We start from the raw sequence: 19,464 nt of genomic DNA, 5'->3' as shown, positions 1-19,464 counted from the left end.
TGTTGGTGTGTATAAGTGTGTGTGCACTTAAAGTTGAGGCATGCAGCAAGCATTGGAGTGATGTGGATCCTGCTGGGCTTTAGATTGTAATCTACTATGTCAGGTTTGAATTCTACCTAAACACACAAATACACGTTCTGTTTTTAGCATTCAGGTGGGGGGCCTCTGTGTCGGCCTGCATTACAACATAGTAGTCAGTGCCGGTGGCTGTATGGCAGCTGGAGCACATGCTCCTTCGGCAGCTGCACGACTCAGAAAGAAAGGGAGTAGTGCAACTGAAAAAGTGATTTAAAAAAGGGTAATATCGTGTGTCATACTGGCAGTATGGCCCTGGACTGTAGAGATGTGCTGTCGGACACTGTGCAAGCTCTAGAAACACCTATGTACATTAATCATGCTGGGAAAGGTAGAAAGAGCACATGCAAAGACCTGTTTTGGGACCAAAGTCACAGGGAGACTCATGTGGCATCATGAAATTTACTCAGTATTTGGAAGTAGAATTCAAAACCAGGGATGCACCATTGTTTTTTATTAAAATAGGACCAAGATCTAATGGTCATTCTTTTTGCTGAAGGGATTCCATGTGAAGCAGTTGTACACAACAACACTATGAAATCCCAAAGGCAAATAAATATATTTTTTCTTGTTTACCTGATGGCGGAATTGACATGAGAACTCCAAGAAACTTTTTAATGAGAGAAGAGAGGAAGGCCCTCTCTTTTTTTGCCCTGAGGAAGACACAAAGAAAGCACATCAGAAAAACCTTAGAAGCTCATAGGATACAAAACATAATTTCCTAGTCTGTATAGATCTGAACACGCAAGCAAAGAAAATAGTATTACTGCTCAGCTGCATCAGCATCCATCTTATCAAATTTCTTCTTGATTAGATTCCAGAACTTCTGCAGCTTTGGAACTTTCTTAAGCTCGTGTTGGAGTCTGGACTGCAAACATGACAGAAACAAATCAGTAAACCATCAGTTTTACCACAGGATTAGCATCATAGCAAGGAGGCAAATCTTTTCTACAAAATTATCAAACAACGTCATTACTTGGCGTGCGCCAATAACCACCAGAAAAACTTAATTAGGGTAATGGGTTGACATCTTACTGGTAGGAGGCACATCCACATAGGCAGAGAGATGAGCTGCTGCACCTGCTCTCTGATCAAATCTACCTCCTGGGAGCCAGGCGCACAGACAGACAGAGAGAGAGAGAGAGAGAGAGAGAGAGAGAGAGACAGAGAGAGAGAGAGTTGTCAAAATGCACTGTGTAGGACAGATTTTTATTACACTTCAGCTCATAATAAAAGTGTGCAACTAAAATATTTAGAGGCCTTTATAGGATACAATCAAAGTGCAGCAGGCTATCACAGCAGATTTTTAAAGTGAGACATCTGCAGTGCTTCCCTGTGGTTTAATGCGGCTGTAGTGGATACACATGGGTGGGAGCTCAACCAAGTGGTACTTCCTAGTCTACTACTGCTACCTAGTGGACATTACAAATAACTGCATTCATTTCCACATTTATCTTGGACAACAAGGCATTTTGGCACTGCTTACATTAATGTGTAAGAAAATGTGCTTAACCTCTTTAAGGCAAAACCCTGATTATTCAAATTATCATGCAAATTCCTTGAGATCAAATTTGAAATATCAATAGAATGGTTAACACGCCTTTATTTTTCTTCCATCTTTGAGTTTATTTGACAAACTTATCTGTCCATGGACACAGATGTTGTACACAACAAATGAATAGATCACCAGTAATCAAAATGTTCCCATTTTTAACTGTATTTGATATCTCTGATTTTATGATATAATAAATGTGAAATTTAAAAAAAAAATTGTTTGGTGACTCACATTACCATGGTTGCTCTTCGCTTTCATGGTGCTGCGATAAGCAATACAGATTTTTTATAAATCTGCATAACCCAAGTTTATTAGAGAAATCATCTTACTTAAACCATAAAAATACCAAATACCATCAAAATATAAGCTGATTACTCTAGGTACTAGATACTGACATGAAAACAAACATCCTCATTGACCCTACAAGCAGCAGCATAACACTCATAACATTCCCAAAGTTACATATGAATATCAGTGTAGTGGTACACACCAGACTGTTGAAACAGTGGTCAAGGAAGACCAGCAGCACGGTTTGCTCCTTCAGAGTGAGGCCAGCCTCCTCGCCTGCCAATACAGCTTCCATCACACATTTGAAGAAGAACGGGAAATGGCTGGGCTCCTTCTTGAACACCTGACACATGCCATTCAAAAAATAAAATTCAGTAACCATGTAATGACATTTAGACTAAACTTATGAGGTACTGCATTTCTTACCTCCCAAGCTGGGACATTCTCTCTGAACTTCTCGTTGACGATGCAACAAATGGACATGAGGTAGGCATTGCTGGATACCTCGGCAGTGTAGTTCACCCACAGATAGTTCTCAAGATACTGGCTGAAAGATGAGAAAATAAGGTATAAATATCTATTGATTTACTAATTGGCTGCTTAACAAAAAAGAGGGAATAAGAGGAAGTGAAATATCCCACCTGAACTCAAGCAGCATAATTTTTCTGATAGCAAATCTGAAAACATTCAGGAGAGAAGACAATAGAGTGAGATAAATAAGTGTAAAATGTGTTCATTGGATAAAACACAGCATTTTAAGTCAAAGATGCTATATATTTACTTACTTGGACTTGAGAATCTCTTTTTCGTAAACATCTTCCATCACCTAAAGAGACATCAAAGAATGTTAAAATTCTTAGGGGTTAAGGCAAACACAGAGGACCCCCACCTCAATTCTAAAAACATAACATGTGACTGGTAAAAGCAGCACTGTATGCCTTTTTACCATTTTACTGTATCAAACTTAATAGTTTAAAGAAATTCTGGTTAGGACCAACACACATGTAACTAACACTATAACAAATTCAGTATATAGAACATGTGTTTGCAACTTACTTGTAAAAGTAGATTAGATAAGTAGACATTTTTTTTTATATATTGACACCTATAAGATGCATCAATGCATATAACTCACCTTAGGGTCAAAGGGTAGTTTATTCTTTGCATGAGGAGCCCAATATTTATTAGCCAACTGAAACAAGAAATAAGAAAAACATCAATAGTAGTAAACATGGCAGCATGAAAAATGTCATTAAGCAGAAGTTGGTACAAATGATCCCTTACTGGGTGGTGTATGGGTGGAAAACTCAGAAGTTCGACAAGATATATACTTTAGTGCTTTTGTGGTTTGGCTATATACTCTTCTGGTTTAATACCAAACAGCGAACTATCTAGATAAGGGAAAATTATCCAACATAGGCTCAACGTTATGTGATCCACAGCCCGAATCCTCAAGTCCTCTATCACAGGTACACTCCTCCCATTTGCCCCCATCTCCCCACCCCACACATTAATACTTTTAAGTGTAGTAGGATGGACACAGTATGCAGTAAATTAATCTTGTATGCAAGTACAATTCAAGTTCGCTTAACAGACTTATAGATGGTCAATTACAGGTAAATGTACAAAAATGACTGCAGGTGAGGAGACAATATTTCTGTCTTCAGCATAAAAACAGCATGGGGAAAACTTATTTCAACACAGAGTGCTGGACTACATGTGTAGACAACATGTACAATGATTACCTGTGTGACATATTCTGCATTAATCTGAGACACAGAAGGCGCTGCAGCCTTTTTAGCAGGGGTTTCTTTCTCCATGGCGGCCATCTCAAGAAGTTACGACGATGACTGTAAGAAAAAGAGGGAATTGATATATTATATGAAAGTAACAGTAGCCACTCATTAACACCAACAGGCTTTGTACTTAGCTATTTATACTGAACTCATGCCTTAAAAATATAGGGCCACTATACGCAACAATAGTGATGAGAAAGTTAGCTAGCTAGGTTAAAAACTTTAGTAGGTCTAGTTAGTTAATTGGTGTAGTGTGTGCAATTCTAATTAGGCTATAATTACTTAAATGCCTGCCCGATACTCCAATAAACATCATATCAGTGCTATACGTTATATTAATATAAGTCGTAAAATACTAACATTAGTAAACGTTAGCTGTTTCCCAATATCAGGCGGTGAGCTAAGCTAATTTGCTAATTAGTAGCATTTAGGAGCTGACTCAGAAATAATTTTTGATGATAACGTTAGTGTTAGTCTCATGGCGTACGCAAATATGTGATAAAGTAAGCTCACTAACCTTTATGTTCATTTCAGCATGAATGTAACTGCAATTGATTACGCATGTACACAACCAAAACGCGCTGTATGCGACTGACTTCCTGAGTGGGTACGTCCCTAAAATCGTCCCCAGGTACAAAAGCATGTCTTCCGTTCCTACTGTGAAAGTATTATAAAGTACCATATTTCTCAAAAACAACTAAGCTAAGTCTTAGAAATTTTCGTATCAATTAAATGTACAAACAAACAAACAAATTTAACAAGAGACACAATAAAATACCATATGAAACATGTTGAATTTATGAAATGCTGAAAATATAAACATATTATATAAGTCTACATTATCATACATCTATTACATACTTTACATACATACAATATACACAAACATCATATCAATGATCATTTCACACACACAAAAAAACATTACACTGTAACATTTTGATCATCAATGAGTCAGTCGGTGTGTTCTGACATGGCCTGACTGTGTGAAGGTTTTGCCGCAAATGTCACACCTAAACGGCCTCTGACCTGTGTGGATGAGATAATGCCTTTTAAGTTTAGAGGGCGACACAAAATATTTAAAACAAATGTCACAACAATACTTCTGGGCTGACTCTGTCATTTTAGGCTGAACATTAATTGAACAAATATGTTGTTTAAGATTGTTTTTGCTCTTAAAACTTGCAGTGCACTTGTCACATTCAAACAGAGTTATTGGTTCACACCAGTAATTATCTGGCTGCATTTGATTCTCAACCACAGAACTCACAAGTTCATCACTGACCAGCTTGTTGCTACCTGAAATAGCCGTAGCTCCTTTAAGCTGACATGGTACTTCTACATTATGTGCATTGCCCTCATACTGATGTGACAAAGGTGGAGCTGTCATGTTTTGATTTTGGACAAGCTTATTTATTTCAAAGGCAAGTTCAGAGGGAAATTAATAACTATAATGGCCTGTAGCCTGATCACAATTACCCATAGCCTGATTACAATTTTCTCTCTGCCTTCTCTCTGATTCATTCTTCTCTTGTAGGCCTACTTCTGGCACTGCCAGCCATTCAGTGTCTTTTGTCTCTGAGCAATAAAATAAATCTCGATCAGTAAATGAGTAATGACCAGCACTGGTATAATGTGACTCTGACTGCTCTCTTGTTGAATCCACATCAAAATCTGTACAATGAGTAAGGTTTTCAATGCATTTATCCTGGAGATAGTTGATATTTATCATTTTACCTTGAATATAATGTGAGACCCTGTCACCCTGTCTGCATCTGTGCTCATGAACTTTTAGATGGCCATGCTGTGTGAAGGTTTTGCTGCACAACGTGCAATTGTATGGCCTTCTCCCAGAGTGAGTGACCAAGTGCCTTGAGAGCTTATATGGGGAAGAAAAGTTCTTAAAGCATATTTGGCATGTGTGAAGTTTCCTTTTTTTACAAGTTACGCTACTTGTAGAGTTTGTCTTAAAGAGACTGTTCACTTTTGGTATGGATATTTCAGGCCTGGTGCAGAGCAGCACAGTCACTCCATTATCAAGTGTAGTGTCTGTGTTCACAGATTTTTTTTGTGGTGGGATACAGACACTGATCCTTGGGTAAAGCTGCTGTTGACCATTCGCTTTCGGTTTTCTCATGTTCCCGTTTATTGACTGGCTTGGAAGGTTTCCTCTCACAGTGAGTTCTTTCATGGGTTTTCAGATGTGAAGCTTGCCTGAATGCTTTCCCACATATAAGACACTGAAATGGTTTCAGGCCTGTGTGTACCATCTCATGCCTTTGTAGTTTAGAGGCACTGGGAAAACACTTTAAACACCAGAAGCACTTGTGTTGTATGTTGCCTGGATTTTGCATTGATTTAGCAGTCTGTGTCCTTTTCACAGTCACTTTAGAAACCTTTCCCAAGTGCATAACCTCATATTTCTTTGAAGTATGTGGCAACAATTTATCTGATTTTCTGTTGTCATTCTGAATAATTACCATAGAAGAGATCTGTTTCACAGAGATTACATCACTGCCAGTGTGTGTAATTTCCCGGACTGGGACGTCTGCTGCAGTCCTTGTGTTAAACCCACCTATGCAAGAAGGCGGCCAACTGATATACAGTGATCGTTGTTTGTGATATCTGGACCACAGGTGAGTGCGACAATGCAAGTGTGTTTTCTGACGAAATCTCTTTCCACACATCTCACAGCCAAAGGGCCTTTGTCCAGTATGAGTCATCATGTGCCTTTGAAGTTTTGATACAGATGGAAAACATTTTAAACATGAAGAGCATTGATGTAAAGTGTTAATTCTCTGCTGCTTGCTGGTGGCATAGCAGTTTTCCCTCTGCTGTTCTGCTGATGTAATTAACTCAGAATCCTGAGGAAAAGAGTCATTGTGATTACTGCAATTTTCACTCCATGTTTCTGGTTTAACAATGATGTTCAAGTCAATGGGATCTGCATGACTGGGTTCAGGTAAATCTTTTATTTCTTCAGAATCAAACATTTGCACATTATTTGGACTTCCCAATTCTTTTTGGTTCCTATGAATTTTATGATGATGTATTAAATTAACTTCCAACCGAAACGATCTGTTGCAGATCATACACTGGAATGGTTTCAAGTCAGTATGTGTTAAGAATTGCTGCTCTTGTTCATCTGACTTATGACAAATACTCAAATGCTTTTACGACTGCATCCGACTTGATTTCCGTCATGTTCAGGTCCTGCACACCATTTACACTTATTTTGCACTGTAGCTCCAGTTCCCCTGAGGAATTCACAGGAGTGCGATGGCTGGTGGGTCGTTGTTGAAGTGATGACTGAGGCTGCAGAACTGAAGTTTGTCTGCCGTTACGAAACTTCTGTTTTCTCCTCTCAGGGCCTGCAGAAAGTGAACATTTATTTGCAGCACTTAAATGGGATTTCAAGTGTACCTTCTGTCTGAAGGCTTTCCAACAGATCCTACATGAGTAGGGTTTCTGCCCCGTATGAATAAGAAAATGCCGCTGTAATTTGGATGGTGAACAGAAGGTTTTGAGACATTTAGGACACTGGTGTTTCAAAGTCATTTTGCTTCTGCTGGAGCTCAATTCTTGTGACTGCAGGTGCGTCTTCGAATGGGCCTTTTTAGAGAAAGTCTGGCCTGACTCGCTACCCCTCTCAAATTGTTTTGGTTTGTTATGAGTTGGTGAGTGAATCCAAAGCTGAAGAGATGAAGTAAATGACTTCAAGCAGACTTTGCAGGTGTATCTATTGTGGGCATTGCATACAGATGTGTCTACATTTGCAGAATCAACTTGCTCCTGAGGTATTACATCCATACCATTTGAGATACTGTTCTGAGTTACTGAGCCATCATTTACATGTGGCATATTTTTTGGTGGATTTCCAGTCTCAGAGGAAGGAAGAAAAGTTTTGTGAGTCACAATATCCCTTTTCCATTCTGGCTGGGAGGCCACAGCGGGTGGCACAGTAGATGGCATTAAAGTGTAATCCCTACTGCCATGTGTGTTAAATCCTGCAGCTAGTTTATCACAATTTGGTTGTTGGTTATGAGTTAAAATGCCATCCTGTAGACGGTCTGTTGGAAGCCTTGAATGGTGGACTTTCTGCAAGTGCGTTTTTAAATGCTCAGACTGAGTGAAGGCTTTTCCACAGATTTTGCAGATGAAGGGCTTCTGGCCAGTATGGATGACATAATGTCTCTGAAGTTTATATAGCGACGGGAAAGATTTTGGACAAACAGGGCACTGATGCATTTTCAAATCACCACCTTAGTGATTTTTTTCTCCCCAATTGGTGATCCTCTCACTAGACCTAGGGCAAAGCATAGGGCATTAAAACCTAAAGCATGCATGGAGGAATTCCAATCAGTGCAACTGACAAACAACAGGATACAAGTGATTTCATTACTATAATGCGACTAACCTCGGTATAAGCTAATTAACATTCAAATAATGTATAATGTCTTACTATGTTTGTGTACTTCTAAAACAGAAAATGTAACCAAAGTTACGCATATTATGTATAACGTCTACAATATATTGCTGCAAAAACAGTACAATAATTACCATACATAACGTTACTGTATATGCTAACTATACGCTAATAACACAGGAATTTGACAAAGGCGTTAACAACATTTGCAGCAAACGTCGGAACTGGCAAACAACCCTCACTTTGCTGGAGTAAGTCAAAACTACTTACTATTTGTATTAAGTCCTATTATAACTAATGCATTCATTATGAGCAGATGAGCTGTCTCTAGCTGTGACTTGTTAGCTTTCTTGCTAACGATACCACTATCTCTGACGTCACCTTGGCAACAGGCATGTACGTCCCTCAAAATGTACGGCAGGAAACAAATGTTTTCGGTTCCTATCCGTGGCATTAAAATGCTAAACCTACCCATAGCCTGTTATTATGAATAACCTTGCAACCGGTCTGCTTTGAACAGAAAACGACTATTTTGATTTTCATTTGTTAGTCAAAACAAACTCAACTCATTAAATAAATAAATAAACAAAAAGAAAAAAATCGTTCTTTTTTTGTTTTTGTGTGCAGTGCAGGCCAAAATACTTTGTAACAGAGATATGACTTGTTCTCAAGACCCACAATAGGTGCATACTGTATATCCGCTGTGGCCACTACCTACAGAAATTGGCGACTTTATTGTAATCATACTTGTGTGAAAATTTGCCTGTGGCCAAAATACTTCAAACACTTTGTATTACGTATTGTAATGCCTAGTGATGCTATTTAGGACTCAAAATATCCAAAACACATTACAGTACAATATGGCATTGCAACTTGACCAACTTACAGTCTTAAACATTAAAAGTGTTGGGCCTCTCGCACAGTCACACTCATAAGGTAGTATTCAGTACATAGCAATAGAATTTAATCATGAGGAAACGATGCATATAGTCCCTTGTTACTTCATACTACCTAAAATGATTTTTATCAAAGACCATATACTGACATCATCACATCACTATATGCACTACATAAAATATCTAGCATACATAGTATATAGTGTAAAAAGTAGACTGTAATTATACATACAACATATACACTTTACCCGTTCAGGCGGCTCCAAAAGCGATATGCCTTCTGAATGTAATATTCCCAGGGCAGGCCTGTTGGAGAAAGGCAGTGATGTTACACCAGTGTTGTAAGCAGCAAACAGGTGGGTTCGCAGTCCCCCTCCCCTGTTAACTGGGGGTTTCTCTAGTTTAACATGCATGGCCTTGTTCACTCCTCATTTACTGTAAACCATCTGTTCCCTCTGATATGTTCACTTTGGTCCTCAAACCTTTATTTCTAATTCTGATAATGGATAAACAATTCTCAGTTCTGAGCTGAGGGGTCTGCTCATTTATGCTGTGCCGAATGTTTGTGTTGTTTGGTTTTGTCAGTGTACATCTGTGCCTCTGAAACACTACCTCTGTATTTTGGCAGGTTTGAAAAATATGAGAATGTTTCATTTTGAACAAATTCCAGAGTACTTTTCAGGGGTAACGGAGAGATGACAATATGATACCATTTTGTGTTGTGTCTAGATTTAGGTTTTTGGTCTGTGAACCTAGTTTAGTCTAGCAAGACCCAGGCAGACTCACCACAGGTTTTCAAACCCTGTTGAATGTATTTCTTTTTCTATGGTTTTAGCCTCGTGCTTGTTGATATTTTCTGGATATTTGATATTTCTATATCTAGTGGATGGTAAGAATCTAGTGGATGGTGTGGGTATGCTTCTCAAAAGTGAGGATTTGTTGCTTTTCTGTTCTATATCACATAACTTGAATATCTTTGGGCTTTGGACTGTGTGTCGGAGAAAACAAGCAATTTGAAGATCCCATCGTGGGCTCTAGGAAACTGTGATGGGCATTTTTCATAATGTTCTAATATTTTATAGCTTAAATTATTAGTCGATAAGAAAAAGACAATCAATCAATCAATTATGACAATATTCATTAGTTGCAGCCCTATTGTCAAACATGGTTGTATCTAACATCAACGTCAATTTCTGCATTACATTTAGGTGTTACAGTGCCAGGGCCCTAGTACTTTGGTACACCTACATGGAGCGGAGCCATCGTTAATGTTATTAGTTACACCTCTGCTTTTCCTGCTATGACAAGTCAAAATATTTGAGTCTCACCTGAAAATTTGACTGAGCCGGAGCATCAAGAATTGATCCAAATTCTGCTTACTTTTTCATGTTAGCAATAGGCCTTTTTCACAGCAGACATTGACATTCAGTCACAGTAGGAAACGCACAGGTGTTACTAATAACATTAACAATGCAATAGCTCTGTTATATTATTGCGTCCCATTAAGTCAGTGTGACAGAGAGAAGAAGCAGCTAAATGGAATTCAGCCATTATTAGTTCTCTTATTTACACCAGTGCTTTTCCTACTGTGACATGTCAAAATGCCTTCTGTGGAGAAGTCATTGCAGATGTTATGTGCAGAGCAAAATATCCTATGTGTTAACCCCAATTTTTAGAAATTAAAGATACCTAATAAGGTAGAAATAAAGCTTAAGTGATTTGCTATCACAAATAAAAACTCGTAAGGTGCACAGACCTCCATTAATTCAAACAACTGAAAAAAAAATGAAATACTGAAAATGTTAATATTAAGAAATGTTAAGAGAATTCAATATTTTAGTGTCTTAACATGAAACATTGAGCACTGAAGCAAATAATTCAGAGAGAGATAAATGTAAAATACATCTAGTTAGCTTAATTTATAAATTGTGGCAGTTTGTATATTAGTGGAAACACTACACAGATGGAATTGAAAACGCCTATGCTTCTAAGCTGCACTATTTATGTTGATCACAAGAGGGCAGCAGACACCACTCAATAGCACATGATGGCTGGCCAGTTCAGCATTTAGAACAAGTTTGATTAAGTCAGTGCTGTGACCATGAAAACATGCTTTCACAATACATCAGGGGAGGAAAACAATACATTATAAAACAAGAAGGATTCAAACATGAAAACAAACAAAACCGCAGTCACTGAGGCAAACAGACCACAACGTCAGGGGGCGTCTCGTGCAGTGAGGCTGCTCCTGAGCTGGGCTCCCCTACTGTAGCCCACTGCTATGGGGAAAGAGAGTCACACACGTCAGCCTGGTTAGCCTTGAGGAAGAAACACACAGTTGAAGTCCATGTGCAAGGCCACAATGACAAGGGCCGCAGGCTGGTACACTGCGCACAAAGGACAATGTTAGCCACAACAGCCAGTTTGGTAGAAAATGTACATTTGACAAAACACATGAGAAAACTAAATGTCACCCTGTCTTTATTCATTTTGTTAGGAAACACAGTGGTAAAGACACAAAGAAATGTGTCTGCCATAGGCCATCACATCAGCTATGATGAGGGTGTGATGATATACTTGTGGCTTTGCCTGTGTCTGTATGAAAACATGCCCACTGAAAGACAGAATGTTATGTTTACAGTGGTGATCAACAAGTGGTTGTCGTGCTCTGAATTTTAGTGGCAGAGCTCCTACGTGTTTACTGAAATGCTGAGTCTTGTATTTTAATGTTTGTATGAATTCCTTGTAATTTAACTGTTGTTCCACCAAGGGAAAAAGCACATGGATTCAAAACTCAACAAAGAAATGTCTTGCAAATGTGGAATTTTAGTAATAAAGTTAAATCTAGTACATACATAAATGAAATACATTTCCATAGGCTGATGTGTGTCGTTGCTTCATTTTCATTGCTCAATGCACAAAAACATTATTTATCTGGTAAGACTGCTGAACATACATTTTTGTTCAGCAAAGCCTTGTTTGGCAATGCCTTCCTTGGCTTTCAGTAAACATATTCAAGTAATTTGACAAAGAAAACACTGTTGGAGGAATGTCTTCTACAAAAAAATGTGGCTATTTGTGCCACTGCCAAATCTGTAGCAGTTTAACAGCTATATTTATTGAAAACAGTGAAATATAATCATATATTTGTGGATGAAATTTACTTGACTGAGGTGTAAAAGTATATTATTTAAGTATTTTACCAAAAAAATGCCTATATCTTATTGCTGATTTGACAGCTGCATCATTCAAAAATTCTGAATATCACCCTGGTAGGGCCCTTTAAAACCAAACAGGTGAAAATTAACACACGCTGTATATTTATTGTGCATTGGCTTGCTCGCTCTCATAAATAATTGCTTGTTTGTGATTTTCAACCCCCAATAAAAATCTTCAGGCTCTGTTGGCTGCCTCTATTGTTCAATTTTTGATAACAACAATCAAAACAACATTGCGGTAGGTGAGGATCAATAGCCCACTCCACTCTCTCGCCATCACAAGCGCGATGAAGAGAATAGCTGGAGTGAAGATGCATTCCAACTCAGATCATCAATACGGTTCATGATCTTTGAGAAAAGAAATGCTCCAGGAGCAACGGTTAATAGTGTTATTTTCTTCCCACATTGTCACACTGTGTCCGTTGACACCCCCAACACACACACATACAGAGCACACACACACAGAGCACACACCTGTCCTGCAGCTTTGTGTTGTAGCGTCCCTCTCCTATTAACCAGGTTGCCTTAGAATCAATAGAAAACATAAAGAGGCTTAATCTTTTCGGGTGCTCTGCGCTGATTGCCTATTACACAATAATAACACACCTTGAATCCCATGGAGCCTGAGAGGGAGAAACACAGTCAACTCATCTGCACACATTACACACAGCCACAAACCAGTCACACAGTAAATCTATAGGTTTACAACTGAACAGATGGTGTCAGTGGTGGCGCTAGGCCTTTATGAGGGGTGTTAGCTAGCGTGCTAAGAGAAATTTCACAAGAAACAGTGGGATATCAGGGGATACAGTTTATCGCCTTGTGGGATGAGACACTGCTGGTGTCTCCTTTTGTAGACTATGGACTCGAGTCTTCTGGTATGCAGCTTTACATTATAGAAGTTCCATAAGACTCAGAATAACAGCTGCTGCAGTATACAACTCTAGTGGAGCACAAAGTGAATTATTGGTCTAAGTTCTGGGATGTGAATAAACATCCTCAGAACCGCACATCATCAAAACCACTTGGAGACAGACACGGTTTTTCATTTCAACAATCAACAGTGATAAACAGTCAAAATTCACAAGCAGTAATGACCTTTTTATTTTCCACATTTACTGATGTCTTGTTATAAGTCATTAGGTGTTGGGCTGTCAGTCGCTCCTCCAGAAAAGCCCCACTGAATTCCAGTGCTGTGGATGACTGGAGTCTGGTTGTTGACTCTGGCTGTGTTTCTATAAACTGAGCCAGCAGGACAGGTGGAGGATCTGGGAGTCAGGCAAGTCCAGGACTGGAACCAGGGCCACAGACGGACTGGACTCTCCAAGAGAGCTTCTCAAACTTTCTTCAAGTCCTGGCAGGTAGAAGTGGGGAGGGAGATAAGGGGGTGAAGGCAAAAGAAGACGGAGGTGTTAGTTTCATGAGAACTTTGGCTGGAGTTGGACATTAGGTTCTCATATAGCTGTCCCAGGACAGAGGCTGCACTTAACCCTTTGACCAGGGAACACGGGCCTATTTACAAATTATTGGCATTCTTAAATCCTTGGCAGATTGTAGCCCCCCCCCCCTTAAACTCCCTGCAGTGCAGACATATGGTCAGCAAGGACTGAATTTTAAGCTACCCCTCCCAAACACGCACACAGAGCCATATACAACCAAACACATACACATAGAAGGAAGGGGGTGGTGGGGGCGCAATCCTGCCATGCCCTTCTGGACAATTGAGCAGCTTGTTGGGGGGATCTAGTGGAATGGATCCTCTGCTCCTGTTGTGTTGGGATGTTAGGAAGCTGTGTTGGGACTACCTCTCAGTTTTACTGGAGCTGAGAGATGTTGTTAGTATGTGTGTGTGCGTGTGTGGCCGGACTGTGGACAGGCAGTGGACATGTGAGAATTCATTGAGCGTCTCAGAGCCTGGTCTTGATGACAGCCTGTCTATTTAGCAGTGGCCCGCTGGGATGTTGCCTCTTCCTTCCTCTGCTCCGCGCACTAATTGGTCACAAGTGTTCCTGTCTCATGGTTGACTGTCCTGGCATATTTCTTCTGATTTAACATGTTGGATGGGACTTGGGTGTGGTCACTGTGATCTGACATTGTCATAATAGAGTTAGACAACTGGGAAAGTAATCTGTGTCACTTTGGTACCATCACTACTGCAACTGTCAATTTTCTTTCCATTCACAACAACATCTGTCTAATATGATGCATGTAGAATGTGATTCCTAACCAGTTAAGTCTCAGTGAACAAACACAAACTAATGCTCTTTTAATAACATCCACTAGTTGTGCAGTACCACTATGTGACATTTATGTGAACTTGTAGAGAGAGAAATCAGGACAGAGAGGTTACAGGAGCAGTTCAGCACTATTTAATAAGCCTCATTCTCTTTCATTTGAAGCACACGCAGCATGCCAAACATCCTTACAAAGAGCCCACACACCCTAATTAGCTAATATGCACTACAGCTTAAAATACCCCCACTGAACACAGGCCCTTTTTTGGAGGGCATTAAAAGCCTAAATATGTGTTATCAGAGCATGTGGTGCACCCTGGGAAGCAGGAACCTCTGGAGATGGCTAGCTGACAACTGAACAAGCAAGGGAGATCACAGACGGGATGGTTTTATTAGGAGAAGAAACACAACCTTCATCACACCTTGGATGTTTTAATCTTTGTATTAACAGATAAGAAATAATTGCGCTCTCTCTTTGAGATTCTCTTTCGGTGTCTGTGTACACAGACATGTCTGCTTATGCATGAATGAGAGACATGAGGGGGGTGAAGGTGACTTGAATGACCATGCAATTTTGTGTTTTTTGTCTTTGTGAGTGAAAAGCGAGGAACGACACAGACTGCATTACTCCAGTCTCTATAAATGCTTCTGTAAAATCACACAAAATCCTATAAAGGCTACCCATTACACACCCAATGCCCATCCCCTGGTCTCTCAGCCCCCCTTTGGGCTACACAGGGAGCCTCATTGAGAGGCCCTGTGGACAGAGGCTATAAGATTCAGAAAGCCATCACATTAGCAATGGGATGGAACTAAACCATCTACCCAAGAGGGCCAGCCATTATTCTGCTTCACAGCGAACACACAGGGAGCTGAAAGGGCTTAAATCTCTGTTTTCAAAACCAAACCATTACTAATGCCCACAACACCCTTTTATGCTAAACATCAACAGCTATTTTTGTTTGAACTGATTAATATATAAATATTGTAAGCCTAAGTGAATAGAAGGAGGGGTGTCAGTGAAGGCAATGGTGAAAAGGAGAGAAAAAGAGGTTCCTGTGTAGGATGGATGATGCCTGCTGGGCTTATGGGGCTTTTAAGCAGTGGCCAAGGCCCAGAGCCAGTGGTTTTTAGTTGTGCTACACTGATTTCCAAACTGGTCAAATTATCCGGTAAACGAGGTGGTAATTAGCAAGTGTTGGCTCATGAAAATTGTTAATTTAGTCCAAGGAGACTGAACAAAGAGGCTGAGGGGCTGGGTGTGTGCAGTGGAGCCACAGAGAAAGGGAAAACTTCCTTTAAAGCAGCTATAATCAATAATTTTATATCAACAACAAATCACATGCCTATTTGTATGTGAAAGGGACCGCTCGAAGAGAAATATCTCCCCTCAGTTCTATAGCGTCTTTATAGCGTCTTTTAGCTAATTGTTTTGGTTTTTCCGGCCAAGCAGGCAGCTGTAATAGCGAAAAAGTAAAAGTTTAAGTATTGGAGAGTACCCTTGTGTTTTATGTTTTGAGTATTCAGAAGCAAAGAGATCAAAACTTTCTTTATCACTTAATTTTTCTATAAAAATATAACAAGACTTTATTTAGGTCCTTCTCTAAAAGTTGAGGTTTCAGTTGAGTTGTGGGGGCCCATCTTTGTGAGAACCTTTCTATCGTAAGTAACAAGTTGAGACAAGATGTTTAAAGGTTTCATTTGGAGCATATGTCATGTCTATCAGCTGTGAATCCTAACGCATGTAACGGGGGGGGTCGGTCGGGCAGTCCCATTTTGCTCCACTGTTGTTGTCTGTCTGCTCGCTGACAGCAGCAGTTGTGAGGCTGTGACTGCTAGCGCCAGAGGTGTTACTTTTCCTCCTTTGACTTTTTGGATTCATCATCCAATGAGCATAGGCTGTGACCCATAAAAATGCCCATGGGTGAGCTTTCAGGGCTTGGCTGTGCGTGCAGGGTAAGGTAACGGATTCCAGCTAAATGATGAGTCAGTAAATGGTTTTAGGGAAGCACTCTGTGCAGTTCATAATCAAAGAAACATACATTTCAAGGGTGAAGATTGAGGTTGATTTTGCTCCAGTAAACCAATGACCCAGTTAATGGTTTCTATAAAAAAACTAACATTTTGGAGTACTTTCTATGGAGAAGCTTCAACAGTAAATTTTGATTTCAATTGACCTCAAATATGAATATTAATTTGCCATTTCTACATCTATTTTATCATCAACAATAGAATTTTGTATATAAAATTTATATTTGAGATATTTAACAAGATTTCTCCTCATTGCTAAATCCTCTTACTCTTCTATTGTGAATAATGACAGAAGAAATAAATGACATGCATCATATATCATGAAACAATGTTGAATAACAATTATATAATTAGGTAACAAAACAAATAGCACTGTTCGTCTGTCATGCATATCAACACATATTCGAAACAGATCAACCTTTTTCCCCATTCATCACTGGTAACCATAATTTCACGTTCCTCGAAAAGATGAGTTATGTCAAAGCTAAAAATGACAGTAAGATGGCTGGTTTGGCACAGATTCAAAAATGTTAATTGACTGCTTCGGCGATGACTTGACAACTGAGCCTGTGTGATCGATGTGCTCGTCGCCCTTTTCCCTCCGAGAGAACATCTCTCAGGATAAAACAAATACCATTCCACATTTGCCTTGACAAGAACTTAGAATCCTGGGAGCAGGAGATGGTGGCGTATAAAATTGTAATGATGACAAAAGACTGTGCCAGCTGCTTGGGTTACTGTACACAGTGCAGACACAACAAATGACTTACAATAATTAAACACAGGAAGAAGTGGAGATCCTCTGGAGAGACTGCTTCCTAGAATACCTTATGGAGTTTACTTAACCAATGTCATCTCAAACTTTCTTTGAAAAGAGAGTGCAGAGAGAGACGGGCTGTCACTTTGTCTCCATTAATACAGTGATGTGGACCTTAACTTGCAAGTGCAGTGTATCTCAGAAGTGTTGCCTTCAACAGAACAGCTTATTTAAGATAAATCCTCTTAATGAGTGTAAATATAAAATCAATCAAAGCTTATGTGTAGTGTCTTAAGTGAGATACATGTCCAGTGACATACCTTTAACAATCTGCTGTGCCAATGAGTGGTTGCACTTGAAGAAGACCCTGGCACACAGTGGCACCAGCTCAGCATCCATCTTCTTCATGGCTTTCTTGAATGTAGCGCCAACTGCTTCCTTCACACCGGTGACCTCCAGGTTATCGCTGGGCACAGCCAGGGAAAGTGAAAGGGAAGCACTACACATGTCAGCAGACATTACAGTGTGGCACTCTATGGATCCGCATGCCACCTTTGTAGTCATGTGACAGGAAGTCCTTTTGGTGGGGTCATCCTGAATTGCAGTTACATGAAGCTCAACAGCTGCACCCTTGGGTAAGGCAGGTACCACAACGACCAATAATGGTAAAGGTTTGATTTCAGGCTCCCACAACAAGTCCTGAAAAGCAGACAGATGGTATTCAAATGAACTGGCTGGCAAATTATATACTGTGTTGTGCCACACACTACAATCAAATGTATGGCCCTCCTGCTGAGATACATGCTGTGCTTTCTAACCACAAACACTACTCCCTCAACATTAAACATTATTGTAAAGTACATCATAAAATTCTAACACACAGCACTAAGACAGGTTTTTTACTTGAGAGACTGACAGGCTATCAATTAATACAAGATTGTGAGGTGACCCTTGGTAATGATAGTGTACAAACAAATCAGTAAGAATCAATACTGCTTGCAGCCACGGTAAACAAAATGCACAAATGCATTTCTTTTGAGCAGCCTTCGCTAACATGACAGGTCCTATCCAAGATGACTTCTCACCTTTCTAAGAAGATCACACACAACATGTTATGGCACTTTCACCACACACATTTAGTGGAAAACTGCCTCAGTTTTATCTACAGAGCCAAAATCTCCTTATTTTTTTCTCCTCTGGACTGAGGGCCATTAGCACTGACAAAATGTCTTAGAGCAGTGCTACAATGTGGCCCTCTAATAATACTTGGCTGTGGCTTCATCTGCTAATGGGAGAGAAATGAGTGTTTTATATAACCGTCATTTCAGTCGGAGTCGATAGGGCAAAAACACTTAACCCCCTTTTCAATTTGCTGGATCAATTTTCATCCACTTACACCCCACTTTGTAAGTGCAGAATAATAACAGGTTACTTACATTTTATTTTGATATTCACTCACAAAAAAAGAGAAATCATTGAGGAGAGCAGACGACGGCCTCTTTGTCCCTTCAACAGACAAACCCGTCATGACCCAATCAGCCATTTTCACTGAAGCAGCACTTAGCTTCAGATTAAACTTTAGCAAACGCTTAATTGTGTATCAACAGCTAACCTCTTGCCTTGGAGAGTGGAAAAAAATGAAAAAAAGCAAGTGTCCTGAATGAGTATGTGTGCAGGGGTAAGGTTAAGATTTCTTTACTCTGCTGATTGTGAAAAGAGCCCAGCTTGCAGTGATCAACAATAACAATCACAAGAGCAGAGAACAATAGCCGTGTCAGCACAGACCTCTTAGCATGTCAGACAAAGTGACAGCACACATACATGTCCTATGCTTTGATAAATGTTATATTAGTACTTCTGGCACAGGCTAGGTATTCTCCTAGAGGGAACTGCTCTTGCACTTGTCAATAGTGATTGAACATGGAACAGAGAGTGGGAACTGGGGAGAGAAGTGACAGGACAGGGGGTCTTGCTCAGCCAGGCTTAAAGGCCACCCTGCAGGCCTTGGGTGCTGAGGTACTATACTCAACCGACCATCCACAAGGAGATCAGGGAACTGTCACGGCACAGTTGCTGACTTTTTGTCAGAGCTGTCGGACGAGGTTACATCAGTCCCTATTTGTTTCTTTATTAATGTATCCACCAAAATGTTACATTAGGTGGACGTTTGTTCAGCAGTTCTGTGGAA

General features: G+C 39.9%; 3 protein-coding genes across 7 annotated transcripts in view; all 3 read right to left on the bottom strand.

Moving 5' to 3' along the window:
* The window catches only part of aqr (aquarius intron-binding spliceosomal factor), a 53,795-nt gene extending 49,414 nt beyond the window's left edge, over nucleotides 1-4,381 (bottom strand). For 2 of the 3 annotated variants that reach the window (XM_044167202.1, XM_044167201.1), the window contains exons 1-10: nucleotides 4,232-4,381; nucleotides 3,664-3,768; nucleotides 3,054-3,110; nucleotides 2,704-2,744; nucleotides 2,560-2,595; nucleotides 2,345-2,465; nucleotides 2,121-2,261; nucleotides 1,111-1,179; nucleotides 843-943; nucleotides 652-728 (exon numbers count right to left, since the gene is read on the bottom strand). In XM_044167202.1, coding sequence (XP_044023137.1) covers nucleotides 652-728; nucleotides 843-943; nucleotides 1,111-1,179; nucleotides 2,121-2,261; nucleotides 2,345-2,465; nucleotides 2,560-2,595; nucleotides 2,704-2,744; nucleotides 3,054-3,110; nucleotides 3,664-3,747 — 727 coding nt within the window. In that variant the 5' untranslated portion in view covers nucleotides 3,748-3,768; nucleotides 4,232-4,381. Of the gene's footprint in view, nucleotides 1-651; nucleotides 729-842; nucleotides 944-1,110; nucleotides 1,180-2,120; nucleotides 2,262-2,344; nucleotides 2,466-2,559; nucleotides 2,596-2,703; nucleotides 2,745-3,053; nucleotides 3,111-3,663; nucleotides 3,769-4,074; nucleotides 4,127-4,231 lie in introns of those variants that run through there. The other variant, XM_044167203.1, reaches the window with a different exon arrangement.
* A 108-nt stretch (nucleotides 4,382-4,489) lies between these two features.
* LOC122862037 (zinc finger protein 770) lies at nucleotides 4,490-8,537 on the bottom strand. Of its 2 annotated transcripts, none has more exons than XM_044167217.1 (2): nucleotides 8,411-8,521; nucleotides 4,490-7,085 (listed from the first exon to the last, which is right to left on the bottom strand). In XM_044167217.1, the coding sequence occupies exon 2, from the start codon at nucleotides 6,804-6,806 to the stop codon at nucleotides 5,751-5,753; it is 1,056 nt and encodes a 351-aa protein (XP_044023152.1). In that variant the 5' UTR covers nucleotides 6,807-7,085; nucleotides 8,411-8,521; the 3' UTR covers nucleotides 4,490-5,750. The 2 variants fall into 2 exon arrangements, with proteins under 2 accessions (XP_044023152.1, XP_044023151.1); XM_044167216.1 differs by having other exon boundaries at nucleotides 6,668-8,020; nucleotides 8,411-8,537.
* A 2,963-nt stretch (nucleotides 8,538-11,500) lies between these two features.
* The window catches only part of dph6 (diphthamine biosynthesis 6), a 56,611-nt gene continuing 48,647 nt past the window's right edge, over nucleotides 11,501-19,464 (bottom strand). For both annotated transcript variants that reach the window (XM_044167204.1, XM_044167205.1), the window contains 2 exons: nucleotides 17,597-17,975; nucleotides 11,501-13,608 (listed from right to left, as the gene is read on the bottom strand). In XM_044167204.1, the coding sequence (XP_044023139.1) occupies nucleotides 13,490-13,608; nucleotides 17,597-17,975 (498 nt within the window). In that variant the 3' untranslated portion in view covers nucleotides 11,501-13,489. The remainder of the gene's footprint in view (nucleotides 13,609-17,596; nucleotides 17,976-19,464) is intronic.

The sequence above is a fragment of the Siniperca chuatsi genome, linkage group LG15 (assembly GCF_020085105.1).
Source record: "Siniperca chuatsi isolate FFG_IHB_CAS linkage group LG15, ASM2008510v1, whole genome shotgun sequence".
NCBI lineage: Eukaryota > Metazoa > Chordata > Actinopteri > Centrarchiformes > Sinipercidae > Siniperca > Siniperca chuatsi.
This window is presented reverse-complemented; position numbering and strand designations above follow the sequence as displayed.